Raw genomic sequence first — 23515 nt, 5'->3', positions numbered from 1 at the left:
TGAAGTTTTCGCCATTTCTTTGAAAATGGAGGAAAAATGAGGAAAATAGGAAGTTAAAGGAATGCACTTGATGGCTTGAGATGAAGACGAATAAGAGTTCTTACAAAAGATCTCAAATAACCGGGATATAAGTGACAGAAAGTATTAAAATTTCTAAAGTACGAGGGTAGAAGGCTTGGATGTAAAGTTTAAATGAACAAAGGAAGAGGTATTTATAGTTTTTCGGCGGCGGTTCGCATCCAAGAATGGTCGACTGCCGGCTGACAAGCATTTAATGCCATTAAGACTTGACTGACGAGACGTTTTGTTTGTTTTGTCGTTTCTGTCACGGGGTATCGAAGTAAGAATTGGAAGGTTATGTCGTTTCTCGTCGTCTACTCTCCAAAAAATGAGGGGACTATCTGTATATGGTCAAAATCGAGCTAGCCTGCGGCATGGTAGATCAGGCTCAAAACGTGGCAATAAAGGATTGAAGATCGACCCCAAGTCCCACCAGGTTAGAACCCGGGGGCAAAGCGTTTGCCTTCAACGAATATCGAGACCGTGATCCCGGAATCGGTCCTAACCTCGAACGAGTCCGAAGAAACATTGTTAGCGTAGCCAACAGAAGGCCGAAATATCTATGACCGGCCAGATATTACGGCGGGAATCACGACACGTATCGATAAGGGATCGTCAATCAGTAAATTAAAAGATTTATTTACCGTTTATAGACTTGTACCTAAAGTAGGACTCCTTTACTATATAAAGGGGATCTGATAATTCATAAGACACATGGTAACATACACTCAAAAGCAATACATTATTATTTTCTCTTTAAGCTCTTAAGACCGATCGAAGTACATCCGCTTCGAAGGTGATTGGTTTTCCAACACTGAAACTGTCCAATTCGTGTAGTTTGAATTTACTTTGTTGTTATTTATTTCAATTGCAACTTAATTTATTACTTTGTATCAAGTTAATCCGCATATCCTTAAAATCACTTATAAAATTCAATTGTTATCCGATTTTGAGGGTTAATTGTATAGAGTTGCATATTTAAAATCCGTTGACCCCTACAAAGATGACAAGTTGGGTTTATCAATTGGTCAATGGTCTTTGCATATTAATTGACAAATGAAACTTAACAAAATTGAAAATTCTCACGATTTTGGTTTCAGATGCGACGATCGACGATCGATGGCTATGGCTTAAGAAGAAAGATTTTTTTCTGCCCCAAGCTATTTGGAAATTTCAATATTTTGACTTTAGAAAGTTTATCCAATAAGCTACAACCTAAAATTTATGGTTTCAAATTTTCTCTTTTCTCTTTTTCGTCCTGGGCATTTGTATTTTACTTAATATAATAGACCAACATTTTTTCCCGACTTCACTTTCATGATCAAATAATTCGTAAAGGTTAATTTTAGTTTTTTTTTTCTCTAACAAGGGCTCAAACTTAAAAAAAATTCTACTTATAAGAAACAAAAGAAGAAATATTCGTATATCATATGGATGCGATTACTAGAGAGAGAAAAAAAAGAGAATGAACCAAAATGGTTAAATAACTTCATTTTCATTAATATAGTGACCTTATTGTCCCTTCTTTTTCTTTTCTTTTTTTATCAATTTATCAAAGGTGATGTAGGCTTAAGATCCTAAATTAAAGGATAAATGTAACAGAAATTTACAAAAATGTTAATTATCGTATTCATATGTTATATGCATAGCGTATTGTAGAGTACAAACTCGTGATTACTTATACCAAATGTCTAATTGAATAAACAATAGCTGAAATAACCAAACCATCATTGTTTTGGTCACTCCTTTTCCATCCAAAGAAATATAATTAACTTTAACGTGTAAGTGATAAACTTCAAGTTTACACCGTGATGTATGCAATTATCAATATACTTCAAGTTTATTATTGTCATATATATATATATATATATATATATATATATATATATATATATATATAGAAGATCAAAAAACACAATCAGACGCCTCATGGGCTGCTCTTTTATATCAATTGGAAATAAGAAACATAACAGAGATTAAATTTGTTAAATAACCACCTCGTGGGCTGCCTTCTGTTTTGGACATTGCAAATAGTGCATGCATTTCAACAATAACTTAGTATACTGATATATTCTACGAAGAAGAGGAGGAGGAGGAGGTGGCGGTGGAATTCTATGTCGCTCTTTTTTAAGTTGGGGGTATATTTTAAATACATTGCACATATCGGCTACGTTTGAAATAGCAGCCCTTAAAATGGCTCTACTTGAGCCCAAATATAAATATATCAATTATCAAAGAGTGGGCAAGGGCCGAGATTACCATTTCCTGGACAATGGATTTTAAAGCCCAGAGAAATGGGAATTTGGCATTGTATGACAACCTAACCTAATAAATGGCATTAAAAAGCCCAACTTATTGTTATTGGCATCTTATGGCCCGCATTCATATTTTAATTTAAAAATTAATTTTGTATAAAAAACTAGGTTAGATCTTCTCCCCCCCTCTTCGTATCTCTTCTCCGTATCTCCTTATTCTCTCTGTTCACACCAAAAAGATTTAGAGCAATTGGCATAACTAAATGCCCAAAGAAATGGAGCAACCATGAAACTAAATTCTTGTGGCCCATTTTTGAAGTTGGCACAAGTTTTTTTATTCTCTCTTAACATTAATGGACGAAATCAAGGAAACTTTCTACAAAATTTGTACATCAATTTTGTCTAGAAAAGAATTATTTTGTTTTGAATCGAAAGAGGAATAAATTTGGGTGACTATACACATTTCAAGTTTTTTGAACTTTCGAATTTGGTGAATACACATCTCAATGTATATCAACTTATATATCAATATATATCAACCTATATATCTGTTTATTTCATATATATCATGCATATTTAGATGCATGTCTATGTATATCAATGAAAAAATTGTGTAATATACACTAACATGCAATGTGATATACATGTCTATGTATAGTGATAAGAATCTTGTGTTATATACACACTGATATATAACATCCAAAACACGTATTGGTGATTATTTGCGAAATGTATATCACAATTTTATTTTCGTTCTTTGTGTATATCAAAATGAATATTAAATTTTTATTTTTCTTCTTTGTATATCCAAACTTTGAATTTATAAATATAGTTATTCAAAATTTATTGGCGTTTACAAATACTTGTGTATAATGCGATATACAAATTTCTAGAGTAAATATTATATAACTGGCGTTTACACACGTTTATACAATATTATAGAATTATGTATAATTATGTATAAGTGCATATACTTGTGTATAATGCGATATACAAATATATTTTTAAAGTGTATAAGGGTGTATATACATTGTAGTGCATAAGTTGTATCCATGGGAGTTTGACACTTTCTTCTTTTCTGCTTCTTTTTATTTTTATTTTTTTGAAATACATTATTATGCATTATGTATACAAGTTTATACAATGTTATGCATCATTATACATGTGCTGCATATGTACAACTAAAATTAAAATTAATTTTTTAAAATATTTTTTCTTATTTTTTCTTGAATAATCTATGTATAAAGTCAATTTTCTTGTTGATTTCTCAATAAAATTACGAACATGCAACAATTTTTTAATTTTTTAATTTATGCTATTTTGAAGTTGGAAAAGAAGAAAATTTAGAATTTTTGAGTTGCGTTGTGGCTGATTTGCATTTTTTTTTCAAATACTTAATAATCAAAGGAAATCAAGAGAATGAAAAGGCTGGTTGTATAAAGAGGGAACAACAACAGTGGTTGACCGTGTGAAATAAGCTGTTTTTCGGGAATTAGCCTATTAATTGTGGGCTATAGATTTAAAATTCGTATCTAGGCTATTGTGTTGCAATGCAGGTGTTTGAGTTGTACTTATGTAAAATTATCCCAACATTCGGCTTGTCATCAATAAGCATAGGTAAAAGGGCTCTAAAGAAAAAAGAGGAAAAATAGAAGGGATCTTTACACAAAATAGCCATTGGATTCACTGTTTATTTATTTAGTCAGTGTATATAGATTATATATACGATTATAAATATTTTATACATGAATTTTACATATATTATACATTCACAAATTATTTTTAATTTAACTGATTGGTGGGAGGATGTTAGAATCGAAATAATCAAGTGTCATGCGAAAGTTAGTAAAGCAAACCTTGAACGACGTTATATTAGACAACAAAAGAAAAATATACCAAAAGAGACACAAATATTTAATGTGGTTCGGTCAATTGACCTACGTCCACAGCGGAGATGAGCAATCCACTATATTAAAAGAGAGTACAAAATATCGAGAGAACAACCTCACAAAGAGACAAACACAAGTGACACACTAACACTTATCCCGAAAAGTTCTCTCCCTAAACACGACTCTCAAACCCCATATGGCTACATTGTGAATGCTACTGAATAAGAAGGAAGGATACTCAATTTATAGAAGTCAAAACATTTTCCTATAAGAAAAGAGATTCGCCAAATATGAGAGATTTATGTTTCCTTATAAGAATAGGAAAACCCAATTATGGTAAACATGTTACTCTCAAGAGATAGGAAAATCAAATATGATAAAGAAAATCAAGACAACTCCTAACAACTATTTAAGTTAATTTTTCAAAATAATACTAAGAAATAACGGAAAGCAAGAACAGAATGCGAGAATAATTAGCTCTTCATTCCCTTGATTGATTAGAGGAGAAAATAAGTAAAGATGAAAAACATTGTGTCTCCCAAGGATAATTTGTATGGGATTCTATGCTGATCTCGGCCCGAGCTGCATTTGGGAAGCCCATTCCCACGGCGTTCATAGCTCAGTTAGTGGGCTAGGCTGCTAGCAATAATGAAAATTCTTCCGCCCGCTAATTAAAAAGAGATCTTTATACAAATAGCCGATCATATTCATAGTTTATTTTTTTCTAGTCATGTACATAAATTATACATAAATTATACTTAATTATACATATATAATACCACACACACACATATATATATATATATATATATATATATATATATATATATATATATATATATATATATATATATATATATTACATACACATGCTATTTTTTATTTAAGTGGTTAGATGTCGAGCTATTTGGGGGTTAATTCTTCAATTAAAAATAGTGGTTGAATGCAGATCCTTCACGATAAGTTGTATGGACGTAGACAACACCATCACGATCCCTCCTTTTTTTTAATCATTAGAAATGCCACTTGGCCAAGTGACATTACCTGTGGATTAACATATAAAAGAAAATATTACGCAATGCCCTCTTTTATCCAATATTTAATCACAAATCAAACTTGGAGGCAATGGAATAGCATCTCCGTTCTTGTGACAAAGAACAAACTCTAAGTATAAGAGTCATCAAAACATTCAGAAACAAAACTAAATAATATGATTATTTTAACATATTAGCACAAAAACTTCCTTTTTCTGTGTTGGTGATAATTGATATACGAATTAAGGAAGAGGTCTAAGACTAGAAAGCAGCTTCTCTCAGTGAAATCCGAGTGGCATTGGCTCCTAAGTTGTGTAAAAGACAAATATACAAAAGAATGGAATTCACCACTTTGTATTTGGTGTAGGATCAGAGAACTCCAAAAAGGATAATCTTTTCTTTTCTTTTCTTGAATATTTGAATATAATTGTTTAAGCACTTACTAAAAAAATTAATTAAATTATATTATTCTTGACAACCCCGTAAAGCTAAGAATGAGATTCTCCAATTAAAGAATGCCACAAAGGTCTAGTCATCTCCAATTGTGTCACTTGAAACTCCAAACACCTAGCTCAAGACGAAATAATCTAAATAACCGTTGAAAATTTAGAGTGCAGCTCAAGGCATAAGAAAGACAATATAATTTATAGCTGGAGAAGAGATGCAATGGATTGGATTTGAAAGTACATAAAATAAACTATTAGAAAAAAGGTTTTATATATCACATCACTCATGTTAGATCGATCGAATCAATTTTAAATCAAATGTTTCATTAACTTCCAAATAAAACGATTTGGTTCTCCCACTCGATCAAATAAAATTGAGTAAAATTACCTTAATACTAGCTTTAATGAATTTAAAATTTTTACCATCTTTATAGCATCATATTAACATGTCTTTGTCTGTATCTCATAAGACTAAAAATGAAAGGAAATATATTTATCTGTTCAGTGTTTACATTGAACTAATAAAGGTGAAACAATTATTGTACATTATACTTTTCGTTAAGTGTAATGTATTCTTAATTCAGTCTGTACCTTCTAATACTAATATTTTTTTATCTGATGTAAACATAGCGTGTGGAGTTTGAATAACATAGCATTCACAGAGATGATAGATCAATTGGGGTTGAAGCCCTTTTGTTTTAAGTAAGGGCTCGTCCAAGCCCTATTAGATCAGATCAAAAAGCGCATGAGCTGCCGTCCTATGTTGAGTGAGGAGGGAGAAGGTACCCCTTCTGCCAGTGGCGGACCGAAGTGGTGGTTGAACCCGCTTCACAAAAAAATAATATTATGTATATGTATAAATTAGAATTAAAATTGTGTAAATTTTGCATAAATATTTTATTTGAACCCACTTGACAACTACTATTTTACGACTAAATTTATATAATTCTAAGATTTAACCCGCTTGCACAAAATCTTGGGTCCGGCATTGCCTTCTGCTAAGCTAAAACTAGAGAAGTTAAAACAAAACATCTAATGTGACACCGTTTTTATGGACATATTACATACCTTACTAGAAAAATCTTTGATACTACGAGTAGGGTTCTACTTTCGTAAAGACAACAATGCTACACCGAGTGTGACATGTATTTCCATATAAAAGTCTGCCAATGAGAAGGGAGAGTAGTACTACTCATTACCAAAGTATCTTTTTAAATAATAAGCAAAAAATAAAACAAAAACACAAAAGTTTGAAAACGAAAGGAAAGCATTGGAGAGAAGAGATGGTCCAAAATGCCAATACCAATCAAATAAGAAAAAGCCAAATTGCAAAACAAGGACTTTATTAAAATGTCTTATAACTACAATGTGCCGGAATATTACCAAGTAGATTCCGGGCCGGCTAGGCTAATTAAACAACAATGTCTTTCTCAGCTGGGTCAGTCTCTGGGGTCCGCTGATCCTGCCCGCGGTCAGTTTTAAGTTATTTACTTAGAGCCCCCCTTAGTTTTTCCCTGTAATATTTTTTCCTCAATAAAGTTTAAGAAATTCAAAAAAGTCACTTCGTACTGCTCGAGTGAGGATTTCGAAGATCGCATCGCGAAAAGGAAGAGTGCTATTCACTGTAAGATGCTTATCTCTTAACAATTTGATCTTCTTCTGTGAGAACGTTGTTAGTGTTTTTCAATCTTCTGAAAATTGTTTTTTTTTTCTTTTTCTTGTTGGGTCAATTTCTTGATTTTATGGTGTGTTGTGTAGTGGAGAAGTTTAAAGATTGAATTTTTAAGGTTTTATTCGATGAATTATGTTGGGGTTTAGAGATGTAATTTAGGGTTATGGTAGATGGCTTGAGTTGACTACTTTCTTTTTTGAAGCTTTAGAGAGGCTAATGAGCTGAAATGTAGTGTTTGATACAAGGAATGGGTTAAACAGCTGGTCAAATTACAAGGGTGGGTTGTTATTTATGAATTTGAAACATTTGGAAATTTGGGGATGTGTTATTGTATATTCCAATACTACAACAACAACTATGCCTCAATGTCAAACGAGACGGTGTTCAATATATGAATCCTAAAAATTCATTCCAATACTCAATTTCAAAGTAGGCAAAAGGCTGATCAGCATAAATTGGTCTTGAGCTGAAATGCAATATGTAATACCAGGGGTGATTTCACCAGCTGGTTAAATAACTAGTCCTAATATATAAATTTAGCTCATTTTGAAACCTGTGGGGATGTGAGTTTAGATAATCTTTAGATTGAAAATCCAGTATTCGAATGATATAGATATGTAGAGTAGATTGAATATGGCTTCAGATAGGCAACCTCAAATAGTTCCGAAAAATCAGAAGTCGCTGCTGACGTATTAGTTTTAGATTAAACATACATTGAAAGTTTCTATATTTACACACACACAAAAAAAAAAGGTTTTAAACTATATTTGATTGGTCTCTCAGTCTCAAAAGTCAAATAGAAAAAAGCCAAAGTGCTGAGACCAGTGAGAGAGAGAAGAAGATCGGTGAAGTTTCATCTGGGAAAAAGGAGCTGTAACAGAGGAGGTAGGAGGAGTTTCGTTCTACTGTTGAGGAAGAGGGAGTTTCATAGGTTTCGGGAAGATGGGGTTTGGGTGGGAAAGAAAGCGAAAAGGAAAAGCAAATAAAGAAAGAAAAACGACAAAAGGAACAAAAATAAAACATTTTTTTGGGGGGAAGTGTGGGTATGGAAATTGGGAAAGAAAGTGAAGATGGAAATAAGAAATTAAAAAGGAAAGCAATAAAGTAAAAAGAAAGGGAAATAAAAAGCATCGGTTGAAAAAGACAAACTGTTTGAGAGGAGATTTAATCCTGCACGCAGGGGATTACAGAGCTGCTTCATCCGGCTTATTAACCAATGTACGCACTGACTTGGGTGCTCCCCTTGCCTCTAGAAACATATAGATCCTGAGTCAAAAGCAATGGGTGCTGGAGCAACCGCATAGATCCATGTGGGTCCACCCCTGTAAAGTTGAATACTTTGATGGTTAAGACAATTTTAATAAATGATGAGTTAACTACGGTATAGGAGGATTAGTTGGTCCGGGAATTGCTATAATTGTAACAAAAGGTATGTGGTGACAATGCTTATTACATGGAATCAGGGAAAACTAGAGCAATTTAAAGAGGACAATTTCTTTTTCTTTTGTGTGTATTATATTTCAGAAAGTAGTGCTCTATTGTTGTTTTGCTGATTTTGAAAATCTTGTAGTACTTTTTAAGTCTTTGTTTTATGACTGCTTCATTATTTTATGTAGATAAATGAAATGTATCAGCCCAAAGGCGTTCCAGGTTCAAGCTTAGTCCACAACAATGCAGCAGTGCATAGTCAGTTATTAGACTGTGATGACGGCTCAATGGATCCGACCAGTGGAGGCAATAACATCAACAATCCTAGTCTTGCTTCAAAGCAACGTCTGCGTTGGACCAATGAGCTTCATGAACGATTTGTTGATGCTGTCGCACAACTTGGTGGCCCGGATAGTAAGTTTCTGGACTTCCACTTTGGCCAGTCATATTTGCGCCCCCCCCCCCCCCCCCCGCGGCCGTTGCCTATAGACCATGGCAGCTGTGTTTGGTCTGGCTTGGAATGCCTGTCTTTTGAATAGTCCTTTAGGAGCATTATAGTCAGGACTCAGGTGCATGGAGACGTGTGCATGCAAGCACACAAATATCATAAATAACCGAGTGTAGATGACCACGTAAATGCAATCATGTCCCAAAAATTGGGCGGCCAACTTTCACTTGACCCCAGTATTGGTTATTTTTCTAAATAATTGTTCAAGCCTTAGCTTTATGCGACATATCGGGGAAAAGGGAAAAGACAGTTTTATTAAAATCTTTGCAATTGGAGATATAATTGAATTTTGGTAAATCTGCAAGTTGCCGTAAGTTTCATTTTGTATATTTATATGATCTATGATATTCCATCAGTTAATCATTAAATTATCTAGATTTGGCAACTAATACACCTTCTTCCTAATTAATATTGCACTTTTTCAATTTTGAATGTCCCAAAATGTCTGATAATTTAACTAAAAGTATTACTACTTTATACAACTACTTCAAGCTTCTAAAACTCATATTTACTTAAGTAAATCAATATTAAGCTTTAATGTGACTATTTCTCTTTCAAACTAATTTTTCAACTGTTACATAACATTTATTTCGTTGTAAACTACTACTAAACCTATCTTATCCTCCATGCCAGTCAAAAGATATTACATAAAATGCCGGAGGGAGTAATAACTCTTTGAGGTGTGAACTGAAGTATCCAGTATCCTTGTGTTTACTGATTTATTATACTCTTCTGAGATTCTTTTCTCTGTTTCAGGAGCTACACCGAAAGGTGTTCTTAGAGTCATGGGTGTACAAGGGCTAACCATTTACCATGTAAAAAGCCATTTACAGGTATCATTCACCATATTTTATTTGTACAACTTATCCTACGGAAATGTGTGCTTGAATTATTCTTTTATGGTAACTGACTTTCGTTTATTTTCCTGTTGGCTCAGAAATATCGACTTGCTAAATATCTTCCAGATTCCTCATCTGATGGTATGCTGTGATAGAATTCAAAATCGTCATGGTTGTCTACTCCTTATATTTTGAACCTAGCTTGATTAATTGAGGATGTGATGAAGTTGGTTCTACTCCAGTTATGCCAACACACTAATGTGCTTTTGTCTTGTGATTGCAAGGGAAAAAACCTGATAAGAAAGAATCGAGGGATATGCTATCAAGTTTGGATGGTTCATCGTGAGTAGATTTTCCCTTGTTGCTTGTGTAGATCTCTTCTGAAAGCATGAACTTGGAATGTATCTACACTAGTCTTGTATTCTAAAATGACCACAAAGTCAGTCCTTGTTTTTTCAAAAAACTAAGTGGTTTGTATATTTAAGGATCTTAAATATTTGACTCGAGAGAGAATTGCTTGTTAACAGAGGAGTGGAAATCACTACGGCTCTAAAGCTGCAGATGGAGGTGCAAAAGCGACTGCACGAGCAACTGGAGGTATGCTCTTTTAATGCTTTTTGTATAATTGGTATGGATATAGTCTTTAGGGAGCATTTAATTGACAGCTAAAGGAATGTGAAGAAGAACCTATTTTTGCTGCTTCTGTAGCAGGAGTGTTCCTTCTCTTTTCCTATGCAAAATAATAAGCAAATGCTAACCATTGGCTTCATAATTTTTGCAGTAACCTTTTGTTTTCAATATGCCGCTTCAACAAAGACCTGCAAGAATATCTTTTGCTCATTTGCTTACCTTGTCTCAAGAAAATTAAAATGTATCTGAGTATGTTGTCTCTCTTACAATCTGGGTTTATATCCAACCTATCAAAAAACAATGTGGGTTTATATCCGTGCAAGTCATGAGAGGGAGCAACTGTACTAGGGTGATATGCACTAATCTTTGCATTGTATATGAAATGGTATAATGTACCGAAAATATACCAACTTTCCTTTGTTTTCTAGTGGTGGAGGTACTAACCCTTCCGTTATGTCAAGGGTTAAAAGCTATTATGAGCACGAGGAATAATGCAAAAAATGTAGCAGAAAGGTTTTTTGGCAATAGGTTGACATTATTCTATATTAGAAGATCAAAATTCCCATATCTATGACCATTTTTGAGCATATTGTTGGGACATGCTCATGGACACGAGTTCACGGCTACCAAATGAAGTGGCCATACGATTGGATAACTTAATTCTGCCTTTGTGAAATATCAAAATTCACTTGGTATAATTAATTCTGTTTCTACTTTACTTCCCCTGAGTTTGGACAGCATGCTTTCCTGCATGAAGGACGACTGTTAATTAAGTCCTGCAAAAGTTTCAGGCTTGTGAAAGTGGTAACAGCGCCCTTTTTCCTGCTCTTTAACAGGTCCAGAAACAGCTACAACTTAGAATAGAAGCCCAAGGGAAGTATTTGAAGAAGATAATCGAAGAGCAACAGCGGCTCAGTGGAGTTCTTTCAGAAGTTCCTGGTTCTGGGGTCACTGCTCCTCCAACTGGTGACAATGGCCCAGAATCTGATAATAGGAGTGAACCAGGGACTCCTGCACCAACATCTGAGTCCCCTAATGTTGAGAAGCATGTAAAAGCACATGCCCCAACCAAGAGCCTTTCTGTGGACGAATCATTCTCCTTGCAGCATGAGCCTCTCACTCCAGATTCTGATTGCCCAGAGTCGTCGCCAATGGAGAGCCCTAACGGTGAGAGGTCATCGAAGAAACAAAGAGTGGCCACAAGTGCAGCCTTTGCAAAAGACGATGTGGCACTTACACATCAGATATTGGAATCAAGCTTGAGCTCACCATACCAGCAACCACCTTCAGTTTTTATAACGAGGGACCAATTTAATCGTACATCAGGATTATCTCTTGGCATTGAGGATCAGAAAGTTTCTGGTAACATGTAGTTATTCGGTGCCCAGCACACTGCTTGTGCAACATGACTGTTTCGTCTAGTTTGTGTAATCTCTGATGATATATGTTATCATTTGGTCACAGATACCGCATGGTTTTTTAATATAGTTGGTTTAATTCTCTCTTTAATCTTCAGGGGTTTAACTATGGCTTTATGATATAGGAGCGGTTGTAATTTATTGCTAGATTTAGAGTTCTGCATCCTGCTCCGACTAGTTTGAGCTTGAGGCGTAGTAGTTACTAGTTAGTATGTTTTAAGTATTGAAAGTTGGTCTTCACAGCTAGGTCCTTAGTACTGGACAACACATTTAGCTTCTATCACAGTTTGTTTGCAACACCTCAATGTTGCAGCTGTCTTTGTGACTCAAAGTATTGTCGGGGGTACTGCTGATATTGGGGTAAATTCCACACGTATTCTGCTTGTTTTTTTTGTTTAATGTTTACCATATTTTTTTAAAATCGAATGTGTCATCTCTTTGTAACTCTGCCAATGTGAGCTTCACAAACAATGGTCGGTCTCAAGTGCGGAGAAAGGAGGAGGATTATGGTAGGTGACAACTAGCATCGTAGTAGTCTAACAAGATGAAAAACGTCACTCAGTAATATAAGCTGATTAAACTTTTTTAACTTAGTAAAAGCTTAATTAGTCAAGGAATTACAAATTAAAGATCAGAGATCACCTGAGGATCATAACCTCGGGCCTTATTACATAAGTAGTAAATATTTAAGTAGCTAGTCGCCTTCCAACCGAGAATCAACAGCTAATAATCAGTTCCAGTACATATGAGATCACCATTCTCTTTGAAAAGTTTGCAGTTTTCGGGTAAAGTGCAACAGTTGTCGCAATAGGATTCAATTAGCTTATGTTGTCGATGGCGAGTTGGGCAAACCATGTAAGCTGCATCGCTAATGCAATCTCGAGGACAAGACTTCTCCTCCTCCGCCGCAGTTGCCATTTTACTTCCTAGTACAAGTGTTCCTACATTGCACCCATATTAACCAGAAAAGAATTCAGGATTTAAATTTTATGGGTTCAATATTTAAGTTTTTTAGCATTAAACCCATTATATTTTTGAAGTTATGGGTTTATATTTACTACTTTTTGCAAATTTAATGAATTTTTATAAATTATACTTCGCGTCGAAAGTTATGAGTTCAATTGTACCTGTCACTTTAACACTATATCTGCCACTGATGTTAACAGTTAAACTTTGGTACATTGACGATGTAGATTTTTCAAATTAGTAATTTGTAACGACAGATAAACCGTCTATAGTAAACCTAAATTATATCTTAGAAAATAACATGCTATAACCAGTTAAAGTTAAATATTACTCTCTCTTATGCGATGAAAGAGGCATCATCACAATATTATTGCAAGAAAAGAGTATATTTTCTCTACATGCTATAAGTATTACTCTCTTCTTACAAAATGTTTCTCACTCTTTCGTTTTAAATATCCCGAAATAATTAATATTTCCAAGAAAGCTTAGAACACAATAACTTTGCCAGAAAGTTTAAGCTAGGTGAACAAAATCAGAAAGAAATGTATAATACGTCTTTCAATATTGTAGTTTCAGAATTACTGAAATCACTCACCAAACAGGAGGAGGAGAGCAAGGAAACCAACTTTGTGAATAGCCATGTCTTGTCGTGAGTTATTATTTTGTGCATAGAGGATGTTACACTATCAGCCTGTTTATAGCAGATGAATGATCTAAAGAAGGAAAAATAGAAACTCATGAACATGTTATGACTTTGTTTCATTCCAAAAATGTAGGTATTTCTAAAAGGATTTAAGTTATATGCATCAACATTATAAATTTTTGATGCTATTCGTGTAGTTTAGCTGGTCAATTATCATTTTTATCACGTTACTCATTAAGGTTTGTCAGTAATTACCTTTTTGACCTCATTATGTAAATACTTTTTACAGCATAAATGCATATGACTTAAACTCTAAATAGACCACACACCTTTATTGTTGTAGCAGTGTGTGATATGCCGTAATAGTATGTGGTCTTTTACATTAATAAATTAAAATCCACAGCTGCAAATCAGCTTTGAAATTCAGAAAAAAGGGGAAATTCACAAGCTCATTAGTATACAGTGAGCAAGTACTCATCGTCCAATTGGCATATCTATTTGTAATTTGAGAAGCCAAATTCAGTTTAGTAAATCTTATGAGGAAGAACTCTTTGTGAGTAATTTCTTATATTTTTTTTTTACTCAGATCTTTTATCCATTTATAACCAATTAATTAGTAAAGATGCTTTAAATTTCATAAGGAGAGGTTTTAAAAATTGAAAATTTGAAACTTGCTGATTTAAGTGAAAGACCACCAAATTTGGCAGCGCATAATGTGAATGTCTGACCTCCATATGTATGGGGTCTCCCTTGTAATGAGAAGTGGTATTGACTCAAGGAATTAGAGAGATTGCTAAAGCAAAAGTTTGAAAAACATTGAAAGCTTGTAATAATTCCTCCACAGTAAACATAGGACTGAAACAGTACTCTTAATTGATTGTGATTCTTAGAGTGGTGTTTCCACTCAAAATTATTACAGAAATGTGGAAATGCACAGTGACCTAACAATCTCCACATGCTCTTCACAAGGATTTAATCTATACTATAAAGTAAACAAACGTATAAGTATTTTTATACGAGGAGTGTAATCTAACATGTTGTAACATATAGCCGAATTTATTTTACATGTTACTAATAGAACTTAATTAATATGAGCAGCTACCTCTATTATTTTTAGGCGACTTAATTAAAATAGTGGTAATTTATTTTTTTCCTGTTATTAATGTATACAAGTTATTTCGACAAGACACAGCTTGGTTGAAATCCATTTCTTTTATTTCCCTAATTAGGTATGCATGCGCAGCACTTTCATATCTTTTCGTTGAAATAATGTAATATAAGAAAGGTATATTTCCACTTTCACTTGTCAAATTCATCAGGAATTCAGGATAGATGAGATGGTGGGAGGCAATGTGGTTGTAGAAGTTACAACAGTAGATTAGTGCACGTCAAATAAATGTTCATGACTCATGAGATGGTGAGAAGGTGGTTGTACATGTCAACGTAAAAAGGTAGTAGTATATACCGTATATTATTTATTTTTTTTGGAAAAATTCTCTAGAAAAATCATAGCCGCTACCCTTTGGGTGCACTAGGTAACATACTCACTGTGCAATAGCTTGTAAACCGCACTAGGCAAGTCCGGTGCGATAAACTCTAGTTGAGGCGAGGTTGTTGGTGAGGAAATCGATCCCAGCTCTCCCATGTGGAAACCACTCACCCAACCAACTTAGTCAACCCAGGGAAACTCATAGGCTCTACCCTTTGGGTGCGCGCTAGGTAACCTGTTCACTGTGCAATAGCTCACAAACCACACAGAAAATGTAAACCGCACTAGGCAAGCCCAGTGCAACGAGCTCTATAGCTGAGGAGGTTGCAGGTGAGGGGAATCGATCCCAGGTTCATATGGAAACTACTCACCCAACCAACTCAGTCAACCCTTGCGGGTAGTAATAGTATATTATTAGTGTATATATTAGAAGACAATCTCCTCGTATTAAACATATATTTGTCTTGTGCAACTCACTAAGAAGTTTTCTAAAATTCTAATTTCTTATTGCATCGTTCTCTTTGGCCTAACCTCACGGGAAACTCAATTAACTTTTCGTTCATATCTGATACGAGGGAGTATTGTCTCCATCCTCAGTGGAGCTCACGTTTCTAATCCAGATATGAGATACTGCCGTTTAAATAATTAAACGTAAGTCACATTTTTTAAATTTTTTTTTTTGGGGGTGGGGGATACAATGGGGTAATATCCAAAATGCACAAATTAAATAGATAGGATAAATAATTAAGATCACAAAACATCTCCTCCTTTTGTCTAGTTATTTAGTTAAGTCCTATTCTTGATCGTGATACTACCATGCATATTTTAAGCCCGTTTCTTTTACGTAAAACTGTAATTTTGATTGATTATATTTACTTGCAATATTTTGAAGGAACAATAGTCTATAGGTTCCTAAGGATTAAACATGGATAAATCAGTGTTGGAACACTTGTACTAGAAAGAGAAGTGGCATGCATATCAAATTATCAATATGGAAACACATGTAACTATGAGGTATGCATGTCAATTGTGTATATCTTGTTGTTCTATTGTCACAATTTTTGTAACGACGCGTCTTGTTGTTTTGAGAGTACTAGTCCCGATCCCTTATTTATCGCTCTCTCTATTTTATTTTGTGGTTACGTGACTTTCCAGGGTGCTTCGTGTCGGGCTCAGGAGAGTTTCAGAGTGGAATGAGACACATAGTCCCTGAATTAAAAATTTAAGTCGTAGGGGTTGAGTAGTTTGACATGTGTGAAGACTACCCCGAAATGGAGTTTTAACAGTTCCAATAGTTTCGTAGAGTGATTTTGATCTTACGAGTATATCTGGATATTGATTTGGAGGTCCGTAGGTCATTTCGGCGTTAATTGGCGAAAATTGGAAAGTTGGAAGATTTTGGAAAGTTTGACCAGGAGTGCACTTTTTGATATCGGGGTCGGATTCCGATTCCGAAAGTTGGAATAGGTCCTTAATGTCAATTATAACTTGAGTGTAAAATTTAAGGTCAATCGGACTTGATTTGATAGGGTTCGGCATCAAATGTACAAGTTAAAAGTCAAAAAGTTCATTAGGCTTGAATTGGAGTGCGATTCGTGTTTTGATATTGTTTGAGGTGATGTAAGGCCTCGACTAAGTCCATTATGTGTTTTGAAACTTGTCGGTATATTCGAATGGGGTCCTGAGGGCACTGGGTGTGATTCGGATCGATATCGGAACAAATTTGGACTTGTGCATTTTCTGAAAATTTCAGCTTCTGGTGTCTTCGCACCCGCGGAGGGATTAGACGTAGTGCGGGCTCGCAAATGCGAGCCATGGTTCGTAGGAGAGGATTTGTCCTAGCCTAGATGGGATTGCAGGTGCGATCATGTATCCGCAGAAGCGGACTCGCGGATGCGGAAGTCCCCATCGCAGAAGCGGAACTGGGGAAGCAGCCTTGTGGCTTGATCGCAGATGCGATCCTTTTTCCCGCAGAAGCGGCCTCTCAGGCGCGAGCCCTCATCCATAAAAGCAGATCCTTTGTACTTAAGTGGAGTCCGCACCTGCGATAGTTTTTTCGCATGTGCGGCAGTAAGGTCGCAGGTGCGACATAACTGAGCAGAAAAAGGGAAAAATCGAGGGTTTGATTTTATTTTCATTTTGGGACTTGGAAAGCTCGGATTGAGGCGAGATTTTGAGAGATTTTCAGAGGAAGTATTTGGGTAAGGATTCTTGACTCGTTTTTGATTAATTCCTATAAATATACTATTAATTACACCTTTGAATTATGGTTTTGGGGTTTAAAATTGGGGGAAAAGTGTAGAAGTTCTTAGACCAAAGTTTTGGATTTTGAGAGACTAAATGAGGCCGTATTTGGATAATTCTTATATAATTCGACTCGATATCGAATAGGTATTCGGATTTTATAATTTTAGTCCGGTTCCGAGACGTGGGCCCGGGTCGACTTTTTGGAGCGATTTTTCAATTCTTTGCTAAAGTCATAATTTTATTATTTAAATTAGTTTTCTATAATTATATTTATAGTATGAAATTATTTTGGCTAGATTCGAGCTGTTCCGAGTTGGAGAATCGAGGGAAAGACCTTATTGATTGATTGAGCGTGGTTTGAGGTAAGTGACTTGTCTAACCTTGTGTGGGAAAAACTCCCCTTAGGATTTGGTACTATATGTCAATTTGTGATATGTGAGGGCCGTGTACGCAAGGTAACGAGTGCGTACACAGGCTAAATATTGAAATTCTGATTTTAGCTAAGTAGTTTCCTTTTTATGCCTTAACTGAGTTACTTTAGCATGTATAGCCATCATGTTTAGCTTAAATTCACGTGTCTATTTATCTTACCTCTTACTTGCAGCTTGTACTAATGCTTAGTTGAATTACCTGCTTTTCTTGATTCTGTAATCATTATTAAACCGTAGGATTCTTTACTTGAAATTTCTATCTTTGAAATATCATTTTTTCCATTGTTTAGTTTTGGTTTTCGTGATTTTGTTGAGGTGATTGTTTGGTTATGGAATGAGGTTTCTGACATGCGGTTGTTATTGTGGCACGAGGTTTCTACTGTGCGGTTGTTATTGTGACACAATGTTTCTGTCGTGCGGTTATTTTTGTGGCACGAGATTTCTGCCGTGCGGTTGTTATTATGGCACTAGGTTTCTGCCGTGCGGTTGTTATTATAGTATTAGGTTTCTGCCGTGCAGTTATGATTATTGATACGCATGGGTGGTATAAGGAAAGACTGTGAGATATTTTACTTTTGGGATTATGGGGCGGTACCTCGAGAGTGCTGCTGTTGATTTTCTCTATTTGTTGTATTGTTTGTTGTTGTTTTCCTTAACTTGTAAGATTTCTGCTTCCTTTCATGTCGTATTTGCTTTTCTTTGGTTCCGTGTTGTTATCTTCCGTAAATTCTTATTGTTTCATTTCCCTGTCAATTTATTTTATCATTATACCTTCTGCCTTGTTTCTTATTACTCGCAGTAGGGCCCTGACATGACCTCGTAACTACTCTACTGAGGTTAGACTTGGCACTTATTGAGAACCGTTGTGGTATACTCATACTACACTTCTGCACATATTTTGTGCAGATCCAGATATATCTTATCAGCCTCGGTGTTAGTGTGTGAAGTGACTTGCTTATCGGAGACTTCAAGGTACACCTGCCCGCGTCCGCAGGCCTCAGAGTCCCCTTCTATCCTGTCTTTTCCTTGTTTCTTTATATTATTGATAGAGAGTGATGTATAGGATTGTGCAACATTATATCTAGAGCTTGTGACTTATTTCTTATCGGGCTTTGGGAGTTGTACTTATATTGAGTTGTAGTTTTCATTTTATACAGTTGATGCTTCGAGATTTAAAGTTGTCATTTCAGTTATTCACATGTTGTTAGGCTTACCTAGTCTTAGAGATTAGGTACCGTCACGACATCCTACGGAGAAAAATTGGGGTCGTGGCAATTTTATTTTTTAAGTGGTTTGAATTTAAGATTTTAGTGAACGTAAACCTTTACTTTCTGTCCCAAATTAATGGTTAGTTTCAGTGGCAGCTCAATCTAATATGTGACCTAAAGCCAAAACTTAAAATATATATATATATATATATATATATATATATATATATATATATATATATATATATATATATATATATATATATATATATATATATATATATATATATATATATATATATATATATATATATATATATATATATATATATATATATATATATATATATATATATATATATATATAAATGCAAGAAAGTTCATTATATTTGGATAATCAATGTTTTTACGGAACAATATGGTCACACATTATTAATCTTAAGTTATATCTTGTTGCTTTCGGTTTACAAACTTTTTTCATCTGACGGAACTGTTAGAGAAAATATTAAAAATATTCTATAAGCAATCGAAACATTTAAAAAATTAGAGTATCATCTCTTGTACAATTTTCATCTCACTTATAATTTTCAAAAATTGGTAAAACCATAAGTTTCGTAGATCATTAAGCTTTAAAAGATATTCAAGGTTAATAATTTGTTTGGCCAAGGGCAACAAAGTTCCCCCCCCCCCCCAAGCATATTTTCTAATCTAATCATTTAATAATTTAATTAGCTTGAGCTTGAAAATATTTAAAAAGACATTCAAAGAATTGAAAAAAGTCTTACAACACTGAAGTTATAAACAAGAATGATTCAAGTTCAAATGCATTAGATAAAATTAAGATAGAAAGTAGCTATAAATATAATTGCCTACTATTTTCAACCTTAATTACATTACATATTTTTAAATAGTCAATAGTATAAACTTTGAAAATATGGATGTAGTGGTTGATAAAAATTGACAACATATGATTGCAAAATTTATTTTTTACTACGAATAAATATATAATTATTTGTATTATATATAAGTAACTGCTTTAGTGGCTTTAGGCCTAAATTTTTTTGGGCCTAAAGCCAAACAATATCAATCGTAATGTATGTATTCATATCTAAAATGACATCCGCACGCCACTGCCCGCAACCATTTAAATATTTAAAAGTATTTATTGATTCCCAGTTGGAAGGCGAAATATTAATCTATTTTATGTAATAAGGCCTGCTTCATGTGATCTGTAACATATGGATTTTGCGGTTCCGTGAATAAGCTTCTATATGAGCTGCCAAAAAATATTACAGGGTGAAGCTTTTCATTGAGCTGTTTGTTTACCCGAAAAACGGATAGAGTTGAATTTATACGTAGTTCTAAGAATATGTGGTATAACTTGGTACAAATTGGAAAAATAAGTAAAAATATATCGAATATTGACTTGTAAAAAAGAAATGAATACAAACCCAATTTAAGTAAAGAATGTGTGATAAATGAACAAGATGAATCAATATCCAAAGCCCAAAAAAGAATAATATTTTCTTATTTGTGTGTAAATCTCAATAATCCCTAAATGTCAGAGTGTATGAATGTCTGAATGGATACCTTTTACAAATGATAGCCACTCTTAATATATTGGAGGAATTCTACTTTTGGGTATAATTAAAAATACATAGTGGGGATTCCATGATAGATTAGTTAATTATCTTTTCCTTGATTTCTGTCGAGATTCTCTTCCCTAGTGCGGCTACAACGGCTCTTTGTCTCTTGGCTCGATTTCGATCTTGGTTGGTCTCGGTATTGGTCGGTCTCTGGATCTCGAGCTTGATATTGGCTCGAGCTCGATCGATCTCTGGGACTTGAGCTCGATATTGACTCGAGCTCGATATTGATTCGAGCTCGATATTAATCGATCTTTGGGTCTCGATCTCGATATTAACTCGAGCTCGGTATTGATCGATCCCTGGATCTTGAGCTCGATAGCCCAACTTCACATCACAGATCGATATTATATTGACGACCCTTGGTCCATCATGCTCCAATCTTGACTAAAACACGAAGGGCAAACTCGATTTTGACCGTATACAGATAGTCCCCTCGTTTCTTGGAAAGAAGGTGGCGATAAATGATATGATTTTTCAACCTCTAACTAAACACATACTGACGTCTGCGTCGAGCCTGATTGTGACGTATGTGACAAATGTACCATCAGTCCAGTTACCAAGGCATTACATGTGCGTCAGTCGATGGTCGGCCACTGTTAGTTTTGAACCGTCACTGTGAAATCTATAAATAGTCCCCTTCATTATCATTTCAAACTTTTACCTTCAAATCTCTTTTCATTCCAATCTTCACAGTTCTTCGCCTTTCTCAAAGCTATCTATTTTCAGGTTTTGGAATTTCTTTGCTTGCTCTTCTCAAAACACCAAATACTTTACTCTCCCTTCTTCTTTGTTCATAAAAATTTAGATGGCAAAAATATCTAAATCTGTTCCGCAGAAAGAGGCTGCTTCCTCATCTCGACCGACTGGCGAGAAAACAGTGGTGGAGCCACGCCTTGAAGAACTTGTTCCCAGGGGTGCGTTATTGATTCCGATTTTAAGATCGAGAAACCTTCATTTATTTCTGGTCGATGTGAGCCGGTATCGAGATATATATGCTCGATACCCCAAAGCCTTATTGATTTGGCGAAGAAAGATTGTGGTTGGAAAAACAAAGAGGTTGTGATACCGGCACACTAGGACTGTGACTGGTTGGCGAATATGCATAGATTATAGGAAGTTGAATAATGCTACATGAAAAGATCACTTCCCCCTCCCCTTCATTGATCAAATGCTTGATAGGTTAACCAGACAGGAATACTATTATTTCCTTGATGGCTATTCGGGGTATAATCAGATTGTTATTGCCTCGGATAATCAAGAAAAGACCACTTTTACATGCCCTTATGGCACTTATGCATTTAAGAGAATGCCATTCGGGTTGTGTAATGCACCTGCGACTTTTCAAAGGTGTATGATGGCTATTTTCACCAATATGGTGGAACGGTTTGTGGAGGTTTTTATGGATGATTTTTCTGTGTTTGGTCCTTCTTTTGATGAATGCTTGACCAATCTTGCTAAAGTGCTTTCCAGGTGTGAGGAGACTAATCTGGTACTGAATTGGGAAAAGTATCATTTTATGGTACGTGAAGGTATAGTGCTGGGGCACAAGGTGTCCAAAGATGGACTGGAAGTTGACAAAGCTAAGGTGGAAGCAATTGAAAAGTTGCCACCACCGATTTCAGTGAAAGGAGTTAGGAGTTTTCTGGGACATGCAGGTTTTTATCGCCGATTTATAAAGGATTTCTCAAAATTTTCTTCTCCTTTGTGCAGGTTGTTATAGAAGGATGTGCTGTTCAAGTTTGACGATGCTTGTCTGAAAGCATTCGAGGAGCTGAAAAAGAAATTAGTGAGTGCACCAATCATTGTGGCTCCTGACTGGAAAGAGACATTTGAGCTGATGTGTGACGCTAGTGATGGTGCAATTGGGGCCGTGTTGGGCCAGAGGAGGAGCAAAATTTTTCACTCCATTTACTACGCAAGAAAGACTTTTATTCCTGCTCAAATAAATTATATTGTGATAGAAAAGGAGTTTCTTGCTGTAGTGTGGGTGTTCGATAAATTTTGGGCCTATTTTGTTGGCACCAAAGTCATCGTCTACACAGACCATGCAGCCATCAAGTATTTGTTCGAAAAGAAAGATGCTAAACTAAAGCTAATCCGTTGGGTTTTACTCTTGCAGGAATTTGATTTGAAGATCCGAGACTGTAAAGGAACAGAGAATCAAGTGGCTGATCACTTATCCAGGTTAGAAACTCGGAATCATGTAGCTGAGGGAGATGTCATCAAGGAAACATTCCCGGATGAGCAATTGTTGGCCATTACTGCTGGGGAGGTGCGATGGCATGCAGAATTTGTGAACTATCTGGCAAGTGGAGAGATGCCGCCTGATCTTGAACCTTATGCTAAAAAGAAGTTCTAGCGAGATATGAGGTCATATGTGTGGGATGAGCCATTTCTGTTCAAATCTTGTACCGATCAGTTAATGAGAAGATGTGTGCCCGAATTTGAAATAAATGTTATCTTACATGACTGTCATGCGTCGCCTTATGGTGGTTATTATGCGGGTGACAAAACGGCAGCTAAGGTGTTGCAATCAGGTTTTTATTGGCCTAGGGTGTTTAAAGATGCCCATGAGTTTGTGAGAAGGTGTGATAGGTGCCAGATAATAGGAACAATCATGAAAAGGCATGAGATGCCATTGCACGGTATTATGGAGGTTGACATTTTTGATGTGTGGGGAATTGATTTTATGGGTCCGTTTCC

The 23515-nt window shown here is 35.2% G+C and overlaps 1 protein-coding gene and 1 long non-coding RNA gene across 2 annotated transcripts; one reads left to right on the top strand and one right to left on the bottom strand.

Moving 5' to 3' along the window:
• Positions 1–7169: 7169 nt before the first annotated feature.
• Positions 7170–12270, top strand: LOC107764443 (myb family transcription factor PHL7-like). Its single transcript, XM_075244332.1, has 7 exons — positions 7170–7308; positions 8973–9198; positions 10049–10125; positions 10230–10272; positions 10416–10473; positions 10659–10728; positions 11598–12270. The coding sequence occupies exons 2-7, from the start codon at positions 8982–8984 to the stop codon at positions 12132–12134; spliced, it is 1002 nt and encodes a 333-aa protein (XP_075100433.1). The 5' UTR covers positions 7170–7308; positions 8973–8981; the 3' UTR covers positions 12135–12270.
• A 471-nt stretch (positions 12271–12741) lies between these two features.
• On the bottom strand, positions 12742–13911 carry LOC107764445 (uncharacterized). The gene is made up of 2 exons (XR_012705257.1): positions 13741–13911; positions 12742–13120 (listed from the first exon to the last, which is right to left on the bottom strand). It is a non-coding gene; the product is annotated as an uncharacterized LOC107764445 (long non-coding RNA).
• Between the last annotated feature and the right edge of the window lie 9604 nt (positions 13912–23515).

This window comes from Nicotiana tabacum, chromosome 22, assembly GCF_000715075.1.
Source record: "Nicotiana tabacum cultivar K326 chromosome 22, ASM71507v2, whole genome shotgun sequence".
NCBI lineage: Eukaryota > Viridiplantae > Streptophyta > Magnoliopsida > Solanales > Solanaceae > Nicotiana > Nicotiana tabacum.
Note: the sequence above shows the minus strand (reverse complement) of the source record. Positions and strands in the feature narration are given on the sequence as shown.

Bases quoted from the DNA above. Each gene is read 5' to 3' on its own strand.
- LOC107764443 (XM_075244332.1), top strand. From the start codon at position 8,982: ATGTATCAGCCCAAAGGCGTTCCAGGTTCAAGCTTAGTCCACAACAAT. The intron at 10,126-10,229 runs GTATCATTCACC...CTGTTGGCTCAG, and splicing joins ATGTAAAAAGCCATTTACAG to AAATATCGACTTGCTAAATA. The intron at 10,474-10,658 runs GTGAGTAGATTT...GCTTGTTAACAG, and splicing joins TCAAGTTTGGATGGTTCATC to AGGAGTGGAAATCACTACGG.